The sequence below is a fragment of the Schistocerca gregaria genome, chromosome X (genome assembly GCF_023897955.1).
Source record: "Schistocerca gregaria isolate iqSchGreg1 chromosome X, iqSchGreg1.2, whole genome shotgun sequence".
Classification (NCBI taxonomy): Eukaryota; Metazoa; Arthropoda; class Insecta; order Orthoptera; family Acrididae; genus Schistocerca; species Schistocerca gregaria.
This window is the reverse complement of record NC_064931.1, coordinates 503,869,442-503,886,713: the sequence shown is the minus strand read 5'-3', so window position 1 is coordinate 503,886,713 and position 17,272 is coordinate 503,869,442. Positions and strand designations below refer to the sequence as shown.

The 17,272-nt window shown below is 37.4% G+C and overlaps 1 protein-coding gene across 4 annotated transcripts in view; it reads right to left on the bottom strand.

The window, feature by feature from the left end:
• Positions 1 to 17,272, bottom strand: part of LOC126297705 (protein unc-79 homolog) — an 810,295-nt gene that overhangs the window by 497,901 nt on the left and 295,122 nt on the right. For all 4 annotated transcript variants that reach the window (XM_049988834.1, XM_049988837.1, XM_049988836.1 and 1 more), the window contains exon 19: positions 16,204 to 16,352. In XM_049988834.1, coding sequence (XP_049844791.1) covers positions 16,204 to 16,352 — 149 coding nt within the window. The remainder of the gene's footprint in view (positions 1 to 16,203; positions 16,353 to 17,272) is intronic.

Below are 17,272 nucleotides of genomic sequence, written 5' to 3'. Positions count from 1 at the left end.
CCTTAAGAGAATTCTTTATTTCATCTAACTATTTAATTTGAAATCAGTTAAAAATTACATGAAGATATGTTCTCTTGACCTGTCCAATATCGTATGTACAACCTTACAATTTCTTGATTTATATTAACTGTTTTGTTTAAGATAGATAATTTCCTTGCTACAAAATAATGTAAAAATCAATTTGTAAAAATTACTTGTAAATAGCTCTCTTGACTTGTCCAACATCATATGTACTGCTGTACAATACTATGATTGCCTGGATCAATAAAAATACAATACAATACAATACAATACAACACAGAGCTTAAATTCTTAAGTTTCCCTTTACTTTCAAGGAAGATTAGTATCTAAAATAATCATACCATGCTTGAGGACTTTCTCTCAAAGCAAATAATGGCCTAAAAAACTTAAAACTCTGCCTGTTTGATCTTTGTATTCTGGTGGTTGCCTTACATGAATTTCTGAGAAAACTTTTCCCTTTAGAAATTCAGTATGTACAACCATTTGTTTTACAATTAAGCCCTTTTCACAACAATATAACAACAAACGTTTAAATGTGCATCACAGCAACTAATGAATAAATATTATTCACAATTTTTTTCTGTTTTCTAATCTTGATTTACAGATTTCAGTATCTGATTTCTTTGTAAAAACACACTTTACATCAAGAACACTTACATTTACTAGTTGAGTTACAAATTTAAGGTTTTCATTGTTATTTAAATGTTCAGTTTCTTCATCCACAGCTTATTTCCAAGGTTTTGACTCATTATTAGTCATCACCTCCTCATAATTTCCAGTCTCCACAATTTTACGGAAGTGAAGTTACTCATGAGAAAATTGTTATATCTTTGGTCACTCTAGTTGACCTTCTAAACTCACATACTTGTTTATGAATTCCTGAACTCCCTTCAGTACATGTTTTTCCCACTTCCTCATTTACAGATTCACTGTCTATGCTTTTGCACTCATAATCACTCCATGTTTGCTCCCTTAATCAGGGTCATTTAGATCAATAAACCTGATATTCTCTTCCACAAAATCAACATGTCTGGCAATGATAACTCTACTGTTAATCAGTATTCTGTATCCAACTTCACTCTAGCTTATCAACATTCCCAAGTCTGCTTTACAATCCCAGTTTGACTTTCTCAAATGTTCTGGTAAACATACAAATATCCTATTTCCATACAACTTTAAATGTTTAAAATCAGGTTTCCTCTGAAACAATATCTCATAAGAAGCTATACATTCAATAGCAATAGCTAAAGTTCTGTTTTTAAGTTACATAGCTGTGAAAACTGCTTGAGGCCAAAATCTTCTATCGACTTTCACTTCAGCTAACAAGCATCATGACATATCAATAACTGATGTCCGCCCCCAGTAGCTGAGTGGTCAGCATGACAGACTGTCAATCCTAAGGGCCTGGGTTTTATTCCCAACTGGGTCGGAGATTTTCTCCGCTCAGGGACTGGGTGTTGTGTTGTCCTCATCATCATCATTTCATCCCCATTGACGTGCAGGTCGCCGAAGTGGCGTCAAATTGAAAAACGCGCACCAGGCGAACGGTCTACCCGATGGGAGGCCCTAGCCACACGACATTTCATTTCAATAACTGATATGTTGTATCTTACAGCTCCACCATTTAATTCAAGTACATAGGGAGGAAATATATTTAAAGTCATTCCTTGCCATCTTATAAACTGATAAACTTCTGAATTTAAATATTCTTTACTACTGTCACATTTCAATATCTTCATAATTTTGCTGATAATGTTTCAGTTTCATTGACATATTCCACAAATCAATCACATACTTGAGTTAATCATCAATTAAAAGCAGGAAAATAATATTCTTCAAGCAAACTGTGAGATGAGGAAGACCAATTTAAATCTGTGTGATTAACCACCACCAATTCTTTCACTTTGATTCTGTTGTTTTCAAAAGGTAAATGGTGCATTTCATTTTCAATACATTTACATTCATAAATTCTGATTGTAATTTTGTTAGCATTCATCTGCTAACTGATGTTTACGCAACATAATCAAACTGTTAAAATTTACATATTCCAGTGTATAATGCCTCTTCTCCTTCAGTGACTTATTATCATCACTAGTCACACTATTTAAGTTAATCTCTTTGTTAAAAAGTCTATTAGTCATTTTACACAGCCTATCTTCTTTCAAAACAATCACAATTAAATTATTGTATTTAGCATAGAGATATAGCTGATAGATACAATTTTGTGTTTTCTGTTGTTTTAACATAACTAATCAAATTCCTGCTCATGTCCTTTACATAAAATGCCTTTTAAAATTCAGTTGGAATCATGTACTCGTAAATTAGAAAATAACTAATTATATTTCCTGTTTCTATAGTTTGCAAAAGTTTTCAATCTTCATTTTTTCATTCACAGGCTCATTTAAATTTATGCACTCAGAAAAATAATTTTCATTATTAACAACATGATCTGTGCAATCACTATCCAATAACCAATTGATCTGTGTATTGTTAACTGGCTCAACATTATTACCTACCTTCATGGGTTGTACCTCTGTCACAAAGCTGCCCATGCTGGTTCTGTTCTGTTAACAGTGTCAGAGCCCTCAATGATGACCACTTCTTGAACCATACTGTTCACCTTGACTGTGTGACTAGCTGTTATTATCCTCACTCTGCAAATTGTTTTGCCCATGCTACCAACTGTTGTGACCTCTGCCTGGATGATGTCTGCCTCATGCTTATGAATCTGTGCTTGTTCTTGATTGGCAAGAATTCCTCTTGAAGTGTCCTGGTTTGTCGCATCTGTAGACAACTACTCCTCTCGTCTCTCGTGTCCTTTTTTTTAATTTATTTAATTTTTGAAGTATCGATGCATTAGATTTTTCACCTTCAATTCCATCCTTGTCTTCTAAATCCATCATCTGAATTTAAAATTTAATGCATTAGAAAATCTCATGTTCTTCTTTCAAAATGTTGATCAAATATCCTATATAGCAGTAAGGTTCTCAACATGTAAATAAGTTTCTCTTGTTCTGCCAGTTTCATGTCTGCTAATTATAATTTATTGGCTGTTTTTAGAAAATACTGAAGAATTTTGCCATTCATTATAGCCTTTTAACCTCATTTGTTCAATGTGTTTCTGTCACCAATTTGCAGGGCTCTCAATTCCTTGGAGTACAATTCACCATACTTTGCCATCATCTAAAATGCAGTTTCATTATCAGTCACAAATTCTAGTTGCTTGTTTGTAATTGCTCTATATATGTAGTTCGTTGCAGTCAGACTTTCTTCAATCCATGTACTTGTCTTGCCTGCACTTGTATTTGCTCTTGAAGCCACTGTAGAGGATTTCTTCATCTTCAGATACATTTCCATTAGCCATTTCCAGTTCCCATAGTCCTTGTAGCATCACAGCTATTACTCAACTTCACATTTTTGCAGTAAGTTTGATATGTTATGGCAAGCTGTTTTGGAAGCCTGCAGTATAGTAGTGTTCAGTGGCGGCTGGCAAGTGGCCTGCCATATGCATCATAAACACACCAGTCACTAAATCGGACCATGAGAATGCTCACTGTTGCATGTACTAAAATCACTTATTCACCTCACCTAAGAAACTAAATAACTACATTAAATATCAGGTGTTTTATTCCAAATTGGGTACATGACCTTTTATTATTCAGACAAACTTTGGGTCAAAATTTGATACTGCTACCTATAATAATTTCAGAGATATAAAAACCTTTTGAAAAAGTACTCAACTGACACTTAAGAAAGTAAATTAAGATAGTGACAATAACAGATTATATTTCTTTTGTTATTTGAAAACAGTAGTAGCACTCTTCGTGTACTGATTTATTTTATAAGGATTTTCAATTCCAAACTTTTGATAATTTTTCATTCATAGTGGAAATAACTTTGTGTTAGGATGAGAGTAAATGAGAGTGAATGTGAGTGTGTATGTAGGACATACGTCAAATTTCAATTCTATATTGTATTACACCTTACGTAACTGGCAAGTGTTATGCCTCCAGAATGTCATGAAAAACTGTGACTCCCCTTCTTTTGAAGATTTTATTAACCTTGTAATATTTCGGGTTGGACTTAGTGCTTTTATGGATGTCTAGCATGTGATATAAGCTGCATGAACTAGTAGTGGATGTGCTTTGAACATAAATGTAGGCTTGTTGACACCATAACTAAAAGACATTTTAATGAATTATTATTGACATTTTCAATGAAGGAAGGAGGAATCCATGTTTGACCATTAGTGCTAGAGATTTACAGGTTTATTTTGTTACCTGAGTTACACAGACTTTGCAATCATAAGTATGGATGATGGTTTTCTTCATCACTGCTTTTAACATTGTCCACAAAGTACCATTGAATGCAGAGCAACAGGTGGTGAACAAACGCTATACTGAGAGAGGTGGACATTACGTTTGCAGCTTGCTTCACACAGTGCTGTCAAACATTTAAACCTGCCCCTCCACATCTTCCTCATCAAACATTGGTGTCTTAATGTCAGCCATGTACAGTTTCATAGTTCATACTGTTTGAAATAACAATCTACCTTTTAGTTCACAACTTTTCTGGATAATAACTTTATTTTTAGTTAACAGTCACACTTTGCTACCATGTGAAGAATATTTATTAACAAAAAGGTAAAAAACATACACCAATCTATGAACTGTGAACACTGTCAAGGCATGGAACTGACTGACTGTTGTACACACACTCATACTCATTGTGTTCTCTCAACACGATCTACACTATTGATATAAATGTCACGGCCATGCTTCTGTGAATGCAGCAAACATGAAAAACTGCAAAACATTCACAAAGTCTATCACACTGGACTATCATAGTGACATAAAATTTGGGTTTACACATTACATCAACTTTCTGACATGCTCAGTAGAAAAATACATCTCATATTAGACAGATATATGCCCAAGGAGATGATAATGGCCTTACTGTGATCCAACAAGATCAAAATATTATTCTCATTGATCAGATCAGAAGGAGATATGCACGTTGGAAAAATAAAACTGTCAATATGTGCCACAAATGTAATGCAAATTTGCATTACAAATGATTTGCAGAGTTTTTGCATCATGATATTATGTTTTATGATCCTTATCTACCTAATATAATTACTTGACAGTCCATAAATTATAATAATAAAGACTGATTGCCAAATTCCTAATAATAAAAACTGATTAGTGTAAAAAATGTTTTATTTTGATTATTCCTGTTCCATGACAGTGAACAACCTAATGTGGCCATGGGATCATTGACAACCCACAGAAGAAAACCTCCTTTCAGAACTCAGAACTGCAAATTACTGTTATAGGTATTGCCTGTGACCACTAATAAATGACAAATGTGGAAACCTACAACTTTGTGTTAAAACAAGTTTTGGGCACATGTGGCTTAAAACCTGAGTGAGTATTTCCCCAACAGCAAGCAATTTCATTTGATCGACAAGAAAGACATCCTTCCTTATGATCATGTATCTGATTGGATCTGTTATGTTAGAGGAACAGTTACTGCTGAATGAGGTTTTCAAAAGCTTACTGAGTGGTAAAACAACAATCAAAGATTTGTTTTATCAAATAGCATGCAAAGATTGTAGTTTACATAAATGCAAGGCGCCAGGAGATTACTGTGACTTATATTTGAAACCGAAGTTTTTCTTTTGGTCAATGTGTTTGAAAACTTCTGCACACTCTCTCCCAAAATATATGAACTACATACAATGCACAACACAATTAAAGGCTCACTTCTTCAAAAACCAGTAATTGTGTCCCATTGCAATACAGAAGTTTGAAATTTGGCTCAAAGGTGCTGACAACCTGCCTCTGTAAGGCTGAAAAAGCATGGCAGGCTGCAACATCACCCTGGGGCTTCAAACAGCAAGGTGTTTGCTCAGGCAAAACAGGAGAGTGCTGAAAAGCTCATGTTAGGTGTAAGGTGGGTTAATGAAGTCATATTGGCACCAAATTTAACCACAGTTCTGCCCAATACCACCACTGATGTGTCACATGATGAGAAGGTCATCATACTCTCTCTCACCCAAATTTCACCCTTTTTTTATGCTTTTGTGATGGGCATCAAAACTTTGAAGTCCAGCACTAAAATCATGCAGTTTTCTTATGGGTGGCTGTGGAAAATGTTTTAGGCATGTCACCATTCAGTATCAACACCACGGGGTGGCATAAAGAGTGCCAATGGAACCACTTCTTCTATTGGTGACTTGACCAAATGAGGTTCTTGACAACCTTTCACACTGCTGACACCCCAAAGAAGATTCAACCATTCTCTAAGAACATTGCAGGTCTGAAACCCCCTATGAACATGATCACACACCTCTGGAGTATAGCACGGCCACAATTTTTGCTCTCGTATACAGAGTGGAACCTTTAGACACTGTTTAAAACCATTCAATAAAATTTGAATGTGACAAAAATCAGCACAGTATGTTTGTGTTTTTCTAGCCGTCCCCTTTTGGGCCCTCCTGTGGCTTGGTCATTGGTAGATGTGACATTATCACCTGCATGAAAAAAATGCCAAATGGTCCCTCTAAGCCCCCCAATTTGGTAACACCCCTAGTGCGCTATGCATGTCTTTGTTGGGCACTTTAAAGATATATCTGTAAAGAGACTGTCAGTCACTAGCTGCTGGTGTGACAGGCAATCATTTCGACACTCCTCAGCTAAGTGCCACTATGTCATGGAACTAGCGGTTGCTGGCCACATGTGGAATCTCAGGATGATCAAAAGGGATGCCTTTCATGCTGGCACCTAGTAAAATCAGTGACTGACTGTCTCTGCACTCATACACTTATAAAGTGCTGAACAAAAGTGTGTGGGTGGCACCACAGATTTTGCAAACTGTGTGGTATTAGAGGGATCCTTTTCTGTTTTGTTCATGTATATGTGTTAATGTGGCATGACACCCTCCCCTGTGATCATGCCACAGGAGAGCATTAAACAGGAAGACTGAAAAAGAATAAAGACACTTTGCTGTTTCACATCATGTTAGAATTTACACCTGGGAAACTCAGCCAGGCAAGTACTAAAGATGTTAAAAAAGTTCAAGATACTCACAAAAGTAAAGTGAAAAATAATGTTAGTATATTTCATCAAAATATTGGGGGATTGAATAATAAAATTGATGAGCTTCTGCTTTGTTTAGAAGATATAGAAACTGAGAATGTAATAGATGTACTATGCCTGTCTGATCATCACATTGTCACTGATATGCAAAAGGTTAGCATCAATGGGTACAAATTAGCTGCACATGTAAGTATAGATAATATGATGAGAGGATGAGTTGCCATATATGTCAAAATCTTCCACAGTGTAAAAAATTTAGAAACTAAATTTTTTTGTGTAGAGCAACATATGGAAGCAAGTGCCACTGAACTAAAACTAAATGATGGCACTTTCATAATTGTAACAGTGTATAGGTCGCCCTCAGGGAATTTCCAGCTGTTTCTAAAAAAACTTGGATGCTTTGTTGTGCTATCTGTCAGACAGGGGGAAGTAAATTATCATTTGTGGGGATTTCAATGTCCATTCCCTGAAGGACTGTAATAGGAAGATCGACCTTGTAGTATTACTCAGTTCTTTCAATTTGAGCTCCGTCATTGATTTTCCTACTCGGATAACAAAGAACAGCAGTACATTGATAGATAACTTTTTTATAGTCCAAGATAAGTTCAAGGACATAAATGCTTATCCTGTTGAGAATGGTCTTTCAGATCGTGGTGCATAGCTAGTTACAGTACATGACATAGCTCCATGCAGTATATCAAATCAGACTTTCAGAGCAGTGCATTCAATTAACAATATAAATATTGCAAACTTTAAGGAAAGCCTGTGATGAAGTGTATAAGGAACCCAATGCAAACTTGAAATATAACTTATTTCATGATACTTTTTAAGGGTATTTGAAAATTGTTTTCCCAAGAAAATAGTTAAACATAATTCCAAGAAAACATATAAAAAACGATGGCTTACTAAAGGAATAAGAATATCTTGCAACTGTAAAAGAGAACTGTATCTAACAGCAAGAGGGAGTACTGACCCTGAAATTTTTCACTATTATAAAAACTATTCTGTGGTACTAAGACAAGTTATTAAAAAGTCCAGAAGCATGTGTATCATGTCTGAGATCAGTAACTCTGATAATAAAATTAAAGCAATTTGGAATATTATTGAAACAGAAACAGGACAACCAAGAGCACAGAAAGAGTTTAGTGCCATAAAGCTGAATGACAAGTGTACTAACAAACAATCAGAAATTGAAAATATTTTCAATAATCATTTTTTAAGTGTTGTGGAGAAAATAGGATCTAGATCTGCACTAGCAGAGGCAAGGCTACTAATAGAAGAGGCCATATCTATGCAGTTTGAAACAACTGTAATTCCACCAACCTCTCCCTCTGAAATCAGTAAAATAATAGACTCACTGAAAAGTAAAAGCTCTTACGGAATTGATGGCATTTCCAGCAAGGTACTTAAAGCTTATTCCCCACAGATAAGTAGGATTCTCAGCCAACTATGTAATAACTCTTTGGAGCGAGGTGTTTTCCCCGATAGACTGAAATATGCCATTGTAAAACCGTTGCATAAAAAAGAGGATGCGTCGGATGTCAACAACTACCGCCCACTCTCTCTTCTGACAGCTCTATCAAAAATTTTTGAGAAAGTAATGTATTCAAGAGTAGCCTCCCATATTTGTAAAAATAAAGTACTAACAAAATGTCAGTTTGGTTTTCAGAAAGGCTTTTCAACAGAAAATGCTATATACGCTTTCACTGATCAAATATTAAATGCTCTGAATAACTGGACATCACCCATTGGTACTTTTGTGATCTCTCAAAGGCCTTTGATTGTGTAAATCATGGATTTCTTTTAGATAAGCTAAATCATTATGGTTTGAGTGGGGCAGTGCACAAATGGTTTAATTCATACTTAATTGGAAGAACGCAGAAAGTTGAAATAAGTGGTTCGTGTAATGTTAAACCAACAGCTGATTCCTCAAACTGGGGGGCTATCAAGTACAGGGTCCCACAGGGTTTGATCTTAGGTCCTTTACTGTTCTTAATATACATTAATGACTTACCATTCCACATTGATGAAGATGCAAACTTAGTTCTTTTTTTTGATGATACAAGTATAGTAATAGCATCCAAAAACCAAGAACTAAGTGATGTAATTGTAAATGATGTTTTTCACAAAATTATTAAGTGGTTCTCAGCAAGCAGACTCTCTTTAAATTTTGATAAAACACAGCATATACAGTTCCGTACAGGAAATGGCACAACTCCAGTAATAAATATAGACTTTGAACAGAAGTCTGAATCTGAGGTAGAATTTTCAAAATTTTTAGGTGTGTCCATTGATGAGAGGTTAAACTGGAAGCAACACCTTGATAGTCTGCTGAAACATCTAAGTTCAGCAACGTATGCTATTAGGGTTATTGCAAATTTTGGTGATAAGAATCTGAGTAAATTAGCTGACTATGCCTACTTTCATTCACTGCTTTCGTATGGCATCATATTCTGGAGTAATTCATCATTGAGTAGAAAAGTATTCATTGCTCAAAAACGTGTAATCAGAATAATTGCTGAAGCCCACCCACAGTCATCCTGCAGACATCTATTTAAGGATCTAGGGATCCTCACAGTAGCCACACAGTATATATATTCACTTATGAAATTTGTTGTTAATAATCCAACCCAGTTCAAAAGTAATAGCAGTGTGCATAGCTATAACACCAGGAGAAAGGATGATCTTCACTATGCAGGGTTAAATCTGACTTTGGCACAGAAAGGGGTAAATTATGCTGTAACAAAAGTCTTTGGTCACCTACCAAACAGCATCAAAAGCCTGACAGATAGCCAACTAACATTTAAAAATAAATTAAAAGAATTTCTAGATGACAACTCCTTCTACTCATTGGATGAATTTTTAGATATAAATTAAGGGGGAAAAAAATTAAAGATTAGTGTCATGCAATATTTTGTGTAATGTAATATTTTGTACAGACAACTTTTATTAACCTGACATGTTCCATCATTATGAATTGTTGTATTCATGATCTATGGAACAAGTATTAATCTAATCTAATCTAATGTAACCTGTGCATCAGAGCAAAAGTTGTGGCTGTGCTACATCCAAAGGGGTTGTGATCAAATTCAGTAGGGCTCCACCCCATGATATTTAGAGAAGGGTTACTTTGTTCAGTGTCAAAGGTTGTCAAGACTGTCATCCTATCACTCATATCACTTCAAACTGTCATTTTTTACTGCAAAATATGTGTGAATCAATGCCCCAAGGGAAGGGGTGATTTCTTTGACACCCTTTATGCCACATCTGAGGCCTTTTGAGTCAATACTAAGCAATGTTGTGTCTGTACGCTTTCGATGGCTGCCAATAATAAAATCATCTGATATAAATGCTGGGCATCATGGTTCTGATTTCCATTAAAGAGGCAAAAAAAGATAGCGAGAAATGTGAATAAGAGGGTTTGTGATGTCCTTCCCATCATGTGACACAATGGTGAGCTTGAGCAGAATTGTGCTGAAACTTGGTGCCAATGTGACATCATTAACTCACCTTACACCTCACATGAACTTGCATGATGAAAATGAGGAAAATAATGACCAGTCTTATATTATATACCAAGATGTTAACAGTCTGTACAGTTGGGCAATGTTGCAATGTCTACTACTCTCTGATTTTGCGTGGATGTCTGTCAAGGGTTTTGATGTGATGAACATGCCTTAAGATTCAGGCATGTGAGGTGCTACCCAAAATTTTTGGGACTGGTGCTGCTATCTGTTGAAAACCTTACCTTTGGATTAATGGTCACCATCACCATCGAAGTAGTTCCCATCCACATATACACACTGGTCCCAGTGCTTCTGCCTCCGGTCAAACATTTTCTGGAAGTCCTGTTCTTTGAGGGAGTTTATCACTACCAGCAATGCTTCTTGAATCCTCTCTAGAATGTCAAACTGACAGCCTTTGAACTTAAGTTTCAGTTTTGGGACTAGCGCAAAGTCACAAGGTACCAAATCTGGTGAGTACGGTGCGTGGATGCAACCATCATGTTGTTTTTTGCCAAAAAGATCCTGGTGAACAAGGCTGTGTGACTGGGCATGTTGTCGTGATGCAGCAGCCAGTTCCCTTGATGCCAAAGTTCAGGCCGTCATCACTGCATATTTTCACGGAGCTGTCAGAAACCATCACAGTAGTATGGGGAACTCACTGTTTGGTTGGGTAGGATGAATTCTTTGTGCACAATTCGCTTGGTATATAAAAAAATGATGATCATGCTCTTCACTTTGCTCTTCACCTGTCTCACTTTTTCGGTTCTTGGAGAGCCCAGGCCCTTCCACTGGGTTGATTGTTGCTTTCTCTCTGGGTCATAACCATACATCCAGCTCTCATCGCTGGTGATAACCCATGACAATAAAGTTGGATCATCAGATGCAGTCTGACGAAGGTCCGTGCACACTTCTGTCCATGGATCCATCATAAAATCACCACACTCCAAACACAGAGTATTACAGAAATCACTGTGGACACACAACACGTTCTCCCAGAGGAATGCCACTCTGCACACTGACTCATCAGATATGAAGCTCTCGTCACCTAACGGTGCAAAGCTCTACTACACCTATTTTCCTGATGGCAGCACCAGTCATGAAAATTTTGCATTCCTCCTCATAGAGCACATTTTGTAAGAGGATCTTGAGTACCCAGAAAATTTACATGGACTCCATTCTGATCTATTTCTGGCTATTTCAGATATTTGCTAGACACTGCCTGCAGATTTTCATTATGGCTATATGTTGAAGAAATTTAAGCCAAAAATGTTAAAATGTGTCACACAGACACTGATAGTTTAATAGATCATGTAGCTACCTCAAATATTTATGATTTTATTAAAAGTAATTTGCATAGTAGGTTTGTCATTTTGGCTTGACTGGTAATAGCATTCATAACATCCCACGTGTCACTACTACTACAGAATTCATAGGATAGAGAGCAACAATGTATGCTCTCAAAACTGAGGCGCTACTTGCAATGTGTAGAGCAAAAGGGGCAAAATCATTATGAAGTAAGAAACTTGGCATTGATGATTATCAGGGATGTTTGTTACATGATACTGAAAAATCATCATTGGAGTATATAATATGAGCAAAGCTGCAAATTGTTTCAACCATAAAGCACTGCAAATTGGCTCTTTTGACTAATGGTGGTAAGTGTTGCATACTTTACAGTCAAGTGAGCACATTAGCATGAGGTCACTGGCATCTGAAGAAAGATGATGATGATCGATTTAATTTTAAATGCCTCTCAAACAGGTAAATAATGTAAATATCTGTAAAAAATATAAATATCTGTAATAATGTGAATAATATAAATACATGAAAATGAAAAGATTAATACCAACTTTCTGACATATGCTTTTCCATGGAAATTTGGTGATCCATCATAATTGCTCAGATAGTGGAAAATATTGAATATAACTACACTGTATTAAAAAATTTTCACAATAAGTTTTATATGTAGCATATCTTTTTGTTTTACATTTTGCTTTCCATCACATTCCCTCTGCAGTTTTTGATTCATTCAGTGCTAGTGAGTTCACACACATAACCCCCCCACCAGCTCATGCTCTCTCTCTCTCTCTCTCTCTCTCTCTCTCTCTCTCTCTCTCTGTCTGTCTGTCTGTCTGTCTATGTCACAGCAAGTAGCCCTGCACTGATGTCCATAAAATGCATGCATGTGTGTGTGTGTGTGTGGGGGGGGGGGGGGGGGGGGGGGGGTAACAATAAAGCAAAAGTACTTAAATTTTTTTCTGAACATTATGCAAAGAGTTCAGGTGTTTTTTAAAATTTAGTCATATCACATTTAATGATGAGGCAGAGGTGGAAAGTTATGAAGTTTACTGAGGTGTACAAATCAAGGAAATATGTTGTGCACACATCTATGTGAAATGAAATTTAATCAAAAGGCAGAGAGGTACAGAAAATATTTTAATTTAAATGATGGGCCGGTATTGACAGTAATCTATTACAATATGGCTGAACAATTTGTTACACTTTGGAAGCAATTTGTTACAGTTCTGGGGTAATTTGTTGCAATTTTAGGAAAATTGTTATGGTTTCAGGGCAATTTGTTGTAATTTGGGGGCAAGATGTTGCAGTCTGCGGGAAAGCTAACACATATTTTGGCAAGTTCATACAGTTTAGGGCAAGTCAACACAATTTAGGGCAAACTGATACAGTTTTAGGGACAATTTGTTACAATTTGTGGTGAAAGGGGCAAGTTGATACAGTTTTGAGACAATCTATTATTGTTATGTGGCAATTTCTAACAATTTTGCTGACCAGCATTCTGCACTGACTATCATACTCCAGTGGGCATCAGTCTCCACTGACCACCATTCTCCACTGACCTCCAGTCTCTGCAGATCCTCATTTTTTTCTCTTAACCATCATACTCCATTCGGTATCAGTCCCCATTGAAAATTACAGTCAGTCAGCTAATGTTCCATAAATCACTTGCAGGAGTCTTTTACTGCAATGGTGTGGAATGAGTCAGTTTATAAAATATGCATTAATGGTAAGTGTTACTGGCAATGAATGTATTATTTTTTAGTTATACTATACCCACTACACTTAAAAATTATTTTTTTATAATTTTTTTAAATTTTTTACAGGATACTAGTTTTTAAAAAGGAATTTGTTCATGAAGTAGAAGGAGCTGTCCAGGATAAATGATTTTACATTAGATTTAAAACTTCTCGAATGACCACCATTCTCTATTGAAATCCTTCTCTCCACTGACCATCAGTCTCCATTAAGCACCATTCTCCATTGACCTCACAGTTAGTTCGTTAATGATCCAGAGACTTTTGGAGGACACCTTTACTGCAATGATATGGAATGAGTCAGTTTATGAAATATGCAAAAATCTTTAGTGTTAATACAAGTGATCATTTTATTTTTTTAGTCCTATTCCAGACACTACACTTAAAAATTGTTTATTTTTTATTTTTAAAGTTTTTAAGGCCTAACAGGTTTTAAACAGAAATTCATGCATGCAATAGAAGGAATTGTCAAGGAGAAATGATTTTATGTTGTAGTTAAAACTTCTCCATTGACCAAGACGCAAAGGAATTAAAGATTAGCTACTTATTATTGACTTATAACAATGGGGCAAGTTGGAAGATTTGTGCTGGACTGGCATTAGGGCCCTACTAATGTAGCATGACAGCAGAATAGACAGTTATAATTAGTCATTGTACTAAACTGTAACCCATATGTGAACAGTACACTGTTCCTGGATCCACTCATAGATTTTTGAGCCACACTGAGTATTTACATGAAGGAACTGCAACCAATAGGTTGCTGAGCACACAGAGCAACTTTTGTAAGCTGAAAATGAACAGTTGTAGGCACAACAAATAAACTCGTATAGGAATGTCAACTATGTCGTACGTTTATACACTCCTGGAAATTGAAATAAGAACTCCGTGAATTCATTGTCCCAGGAAGGAGAAACTTTATTGACACATTCCTGGGGTCAGATACATCACATGATCACACTGACAGAACCACAGGCACATAGACACAGGCAACAGAACATGCACAATGTCGGCACTAGTACAGTGTATATCCACCTTTCGCAGCAATGCAGGCTGCTATTCTCCCATGGAGACAATCGTAGAGATGCTGTATGTAGTCCTGTGGAACGGCTTGCCATGCCATTTCCACCTGGCGCCTCAGTTGGACCAGCGTTCGTGCTGGACGTGCAGACCGCGTGAGACGACGCTTCATCCAGTCCCAAACATGCTCAATGGGGGACAGATCCGGAGATCTTGCTGGCCAGGGTAGTTGACTTACACCTTCTAGAGCACGTTGGGTGGCACAGGATACATGCAGACGTGCATTGTCCTGTTGGAACAGCAAGTTCCCTTGCCGGTCTAAGAATGGTAGAACGATGGGTTCGATGACGGTTTGGATGTACCGTGCACTATTCAGTGTCCCCTCGACGATCACCAGAAGTGTACGCCCAGTGTAGGAGATCGCTCCCCACACCATGATGCCGGGTGTTGGCCCTGTGTGCCTTGGTCGTATGCAGTCCTGATTGTGGCGCTCACCTGCACGGCGCCAAACACGCATATGACCATCATTGGCACCAAGGCAGAAGCGACTCTCATCGCTGAAGACGACACGTCTCCATTCGTCCCTCCATTCACGCCTGTCGCGACACCACTGGAGGCGGGCTGCATGATGTTGGGGCGTGAGTGGAAGATGGCCTAACGGTGTGCGTGACCGTAGCCCAGCTTCATGGAGACGGTTGCGAATGGTCCTCGCCGATACCCCAGGAGCAGCAGTGTCCCTAATTTGCTGGGAAGTGGTGGTACGGTCCCCTACGGCACTGCGTATGATCCTACGGTCTTGGCGTGCATCCGTGCGTCGCTGCGGTCCGGTCCCTAGTCGATGGGCACGTGCACCTTCCGCCGACCACTGGCGAGAACATCGATGTACTGTGGAGACCTCACACCCCACGTGTTGAGCAATTCGGCGGTACGTCCCCCCGGCCTCCCACATGCCCACTATACGCCCTCGCTCAAAGTCCGTCAACTGCACATACGGTTCACGTCCACACTGTCGCGGCATGCTACCAGTGTTAAAGACTGCGATGGAGCTCCGTATGCCATGGCAAACTGGCTGACACTGACGGCAGCGGTGCACAAATGCTGCGCGGCTAGCACCATTCGACGGCCAACACCGCGGTTCCTGGTGTGTCCGCTGTGCCGTGCGTGTGATCATTGCTTGTACAGCCCTCTCGCAGTGTCTGGAGCAAGTATGGTGGGTCTGACACACAGGTGTCAATGTGTTCTTTTTTCCATTTCCAGGAGTGTATATTACCAACCAAGTTAAGTTCAGACAATATCACCACAAACCATGTTTTACATAGCTGTAAAATATTCCTTAATTTATGGAGATGAGTGTAGCTTTGTCAATAGAGACAACCATACCACAGTTAATACATAGTGATGTATCAGCATATCTGGAGCAGCTGATATCTTTATATGTATAATTTGACATAGTCACCATATCAACTGCATTCACTTGGTCATTGATAAACTTATTACTAAACTTACTTTTTTATTGTAAGATTTTCTTGACACCATATGAGAAAACCTGGCTGGTCCTTTGCTGCTTTGGTTAAAGCATCACCATGCAAGCACAAAATGTGCAAACATTGGAGCATATAGTACAAAATATTTGGTTCCCCTGTATTTGGAAGTTCCTGCAAGAATTCATGTTAAACTTGGTTATAAAGGTAAATTCATTTTATAACAATTTTTTCATCACAATGAAAATAGAAGACTGTGTTTCAAAACAAAATATTATCACAAGTATGTACAAGACACTTTTTGGACAGAGTACTGATCATCTTTTAATACATTTGTTATCAACTATGTATTTTAATTATCTACATCTCCATGACTACCATGCAATTTCACTTAAGTGCTTGGCAGAGGATTCATAGAACCACTTTCAAAGTATTTCTCAACTTTGCACTCTTGAACAACACATGGGAAAGTGAAGATCTAAATCCCTCCATGCAAGCTCTGATTTTCCTAATTTTATTATGAAGGTCATTTCTCTCTATGTAAATGGAAGTCAACAATTTATTTTTGCATTTGAAAGAGTACATAGCTGATTGAAATTATGTGAAAAGATCTCACTTCAATTAAAAACACCTTTGTTTTAACTATTGGCACATCAACTTGTATTTAATATCTGTGACAGCCCTATTTCATGATAATGCAGAAGGATCTAGTATTCTTTGAAGTTTTTCAACGTCCTCCATCAATCATATATGGTGAGAACTTCATATTGTGCAGAAGTACTCCAGTAGAAAATGGTCTAACATAGTTAAAAAGTAGTATTTTTAGAAGAGCTGTTGCACGTTCTTAGTGTTGTGACAATAAAATGTAGTCTTTGGTTCACCTTTCCACAGCATTTTCTATGTGATGATTCCAGTTTCAGTTGTTAGTAATTATAATGTCTGTGTATTAACTTAAACTGAAAGCCTTTAAATTTGTATGATTTATCATGTAACCAAAATTCAAAAGATTTTTAAATGTGGTACTCATGTGGAGAACATCACACTTCTCATAGTTGTTTCTTGTCACACCTTACAGATATCTTGTCTGTAATTTG